This window comes from Frankliniella occidentalis, unplaced genomic scaffold (assembly GCF_000697945.3).
Source record: "Frankliniella occidentalis isolate FOCC.00 unplaced genomic scaffold, Focc_3.1 Scaffold275, whole genome shotgun sequence".
NCBI classification, from domain to species: Eukaryota; Metazoa; Arthropoda; class Insecta; order Thysanoptera; family Thripidae; genus Frankliniella; species Frankliniella occidentalis.
The window spans coordinates 202,355-204,654 of NW_026267401.1; the positions used below are offsets into that span (position 1 = coordinate 202,355).

At 55.0% G+C, this 2,300-nt stretch overlaps 1 protein-coding gene across 2 annotated transcripts in view; it reads right to left on the reverse strand.

Moving 5' to 3' along the window:
• Positions 1 to 2,294, reverse strand: part of LOC113216690 (opsin, ultraviolet-sensitive-like) — a 28,245-nt gene extending 25,951 nt beyond the window's left edge. For both annotated transcript variants that reach the window (XM_052273472.1, XM_026436492.2), the window contains exons 1-2: positions 2,156 to 2,294; positions 1,856 to 2,076 (exon numbers count right to left, since the gene is read on the reverse strand). In XM_052273472.1, coding sequence (XP_052129432.1) covers positions 1,856 to 2,049 — 194 coding nt within the window. In that variant the 5' untranslated portion in view covers positions 2,050 to 2,076; positions 2,156 to 2,294. The remainder of the gene's footprint in view (positions 1 to 1,855; positions 2,077 to 2,155) is intronic.
• Between the last annotated feature and the right edge of the window lie 6 nt (positions 2,295 to 2,300).

Consider the following 2,300-nt stretch of genomic DNA (forward strand, 5'->3'; position numbering starts at 1 on the left):
TATACTATGCAATGTATCGGAATCTTCTGCCGAAGACATTAAAAACCGTTAATGATCATTGTTGATGTTGATGACCTTTCACACCTGCCACAACAGAAATGTGAACATAAATATTAGGATTCCTTTCTGAATGCCAATAAATATTTGCGACCTTGTCACCGTGTCAATTTCGGTGTCTTAATAAGCTAAAGTTTGGCATGCAAAGCGGGCCCAGGGGCCGTATTTTTAGAGTGTAGCTGGGTTGGGTGGGGTTGTTTGGGTGTGCTTGCTGTGCTGTGGTCCTGCTAGAGAGGAGGGCTTTTCAAATCCGGAAGTAATAACGGCGGAGTAGCTGATGCGGTGAGGCCCGGCCCACCCGCTGCCTGGCGGGGGCGTGCTGGACGGGACGTCGTCTAATTGTGAGGATAAGGCGACCGTCCCTTTGACCCCCCCTCCTCTCCCCGTCCCTCCAACCGCCCCGGGACTGGGCCGTGCGCTCGCCCTCCTGTGCCGCCGGCCGCGCCCGGACCGGCCGGCAGGCGGCGCGAGGTTGGTTGGGGCTGCCTGGATCAACACTGTTTCCCTCCATGGACCCTCTCGCTCCAGGCCTCGCTAGAGCGGCCTCCTGAACTCCAGGGACTCGCGCTCCAGGCCCCTGTCAGCAGATCGCGTCATGACAGCACCCTCACAGCGAGCGAGCGGCAAGAAGTGCTGATGATGAGGCATAACTTCTGCATAGAAATGTCGCATATTGGAGATTGGGATAAATCTCCCCGCACTTCCCTAGGGGCTTCCTGACCGTAGTGGTGGGTTCAGACAGGGCGAACGAGAGCGAACGGGTCTGCGCGCCGCTGCCGCTCTTTGGGGCCTTGTTTTGAAAGAGTCAGGAGTTTGCAAAATTTCTAGGCCTCTACTATTTGTTTTGGAAATAACCATGGAATCTGTGAGTATTTCTGTGGGAAAAAATGACTTTAGAAACCTATATATTTTTTTGCCAATTTTTGCCAACCCCCTTCTTATGTTTCTTTTACGAGCCCTAGACTTCAAGCAGGGGAAGTTCCGCACACTGGGAGAGACAAAGGCAGGACAGTGCCCTGCCCAAAGGTATTCAATTTTAGCGCCTTTATTCAAACACAAGAGTGTCCAAAGGTACTAAAATTTCGCACGTTTGCGGCGTTTTAGTGAATGTTAGTGCCGGTACAGGGGTGCTAATGACTTTGGCGCCTATATAGAAGCAGCCCTACCTTTGTTTTCCCAGTGCAGGGTCAGGGTCGCTCGCCAGGGGCGGCCCAGCGCCGTCATCCGGTCGCGAAACTCAAACCAGAGGCGGCAGTCAACACCCCCCGCCCCCTTTCCCCCTTTTCCCCGCTGGCTCCCATCAAGTCCACAAAAACAAGCCGTACCTCTACTGTACACATGCACGGCGGTAAACTGGGCGCGTTTCCATATCAGGCCAAAAAGGAGCGGTGTACACACACGACTACTACAGCTGGGGCCTTACAGCAGCGGCTTCAAAGCACCGGGCCGGGATAATATGCTATTGGACCGCGCCACACAGGTATAGCGCATGGAGTTATTGGGGGTACGGATTACAAATATTGGTGGAACTGTTTCGGCATGGCTAGCTTACATACTAAAAGTTATGAAATGGAACAGTTGTTTCCACCCTTTATGGGAAAAATGGACAAATTATTTGTGAGAATGTTTCACCAAAGTTCTTTAAGTGGTGACGATACAGTCGAAACTGTCCCTTCATTTCTTAACAATAAAATTTTAAGCTTCGAAACGAAATCTTTTGTGGAAACAAAATCGTTCTAATACGTTGTTCATAGACGGCGCAGACAGGGCAGCCCGAGAACACCACTAAAGTACTGACCTGCAGAACATGTAGAGGACGAGCAGGTTGCCGAACACGCCCAGGGTCATGATGACGGTGTAGGCTGCGGCCAGGACGTAGTGCACGGTCGGGCTGTGCGGCGGGAAGCCCAGCCAGTGGTTGTGGACGACCTCCAGGTCGGCGGGCGTGAAGGGCCCCACCTCCATCCAGGAGCGCACCGGGTGAAACGCCATGAAGCGGCCCAGGAGGAGGCGGCGGAACTGTCGGAGCATCGCATTTGTGTGTGAGCGGGAGAGAGAGGGAGAGGGAGGGAAAGAGAGAGGGGGAGGGTAGACCCACCTGTGTGGGGTCCGTGGTGTTCTCCAGAACCCCGGGCGCGTAGTAGCCCTCCCACTGCTCCTGGGCGGCGCCGGGCAGCGCGGCGCAGGCGGGGGCGGGACCGGCGGGGAGGTTGCCGGCCAGCAGCCCCGGGTCCGCCTCCAGC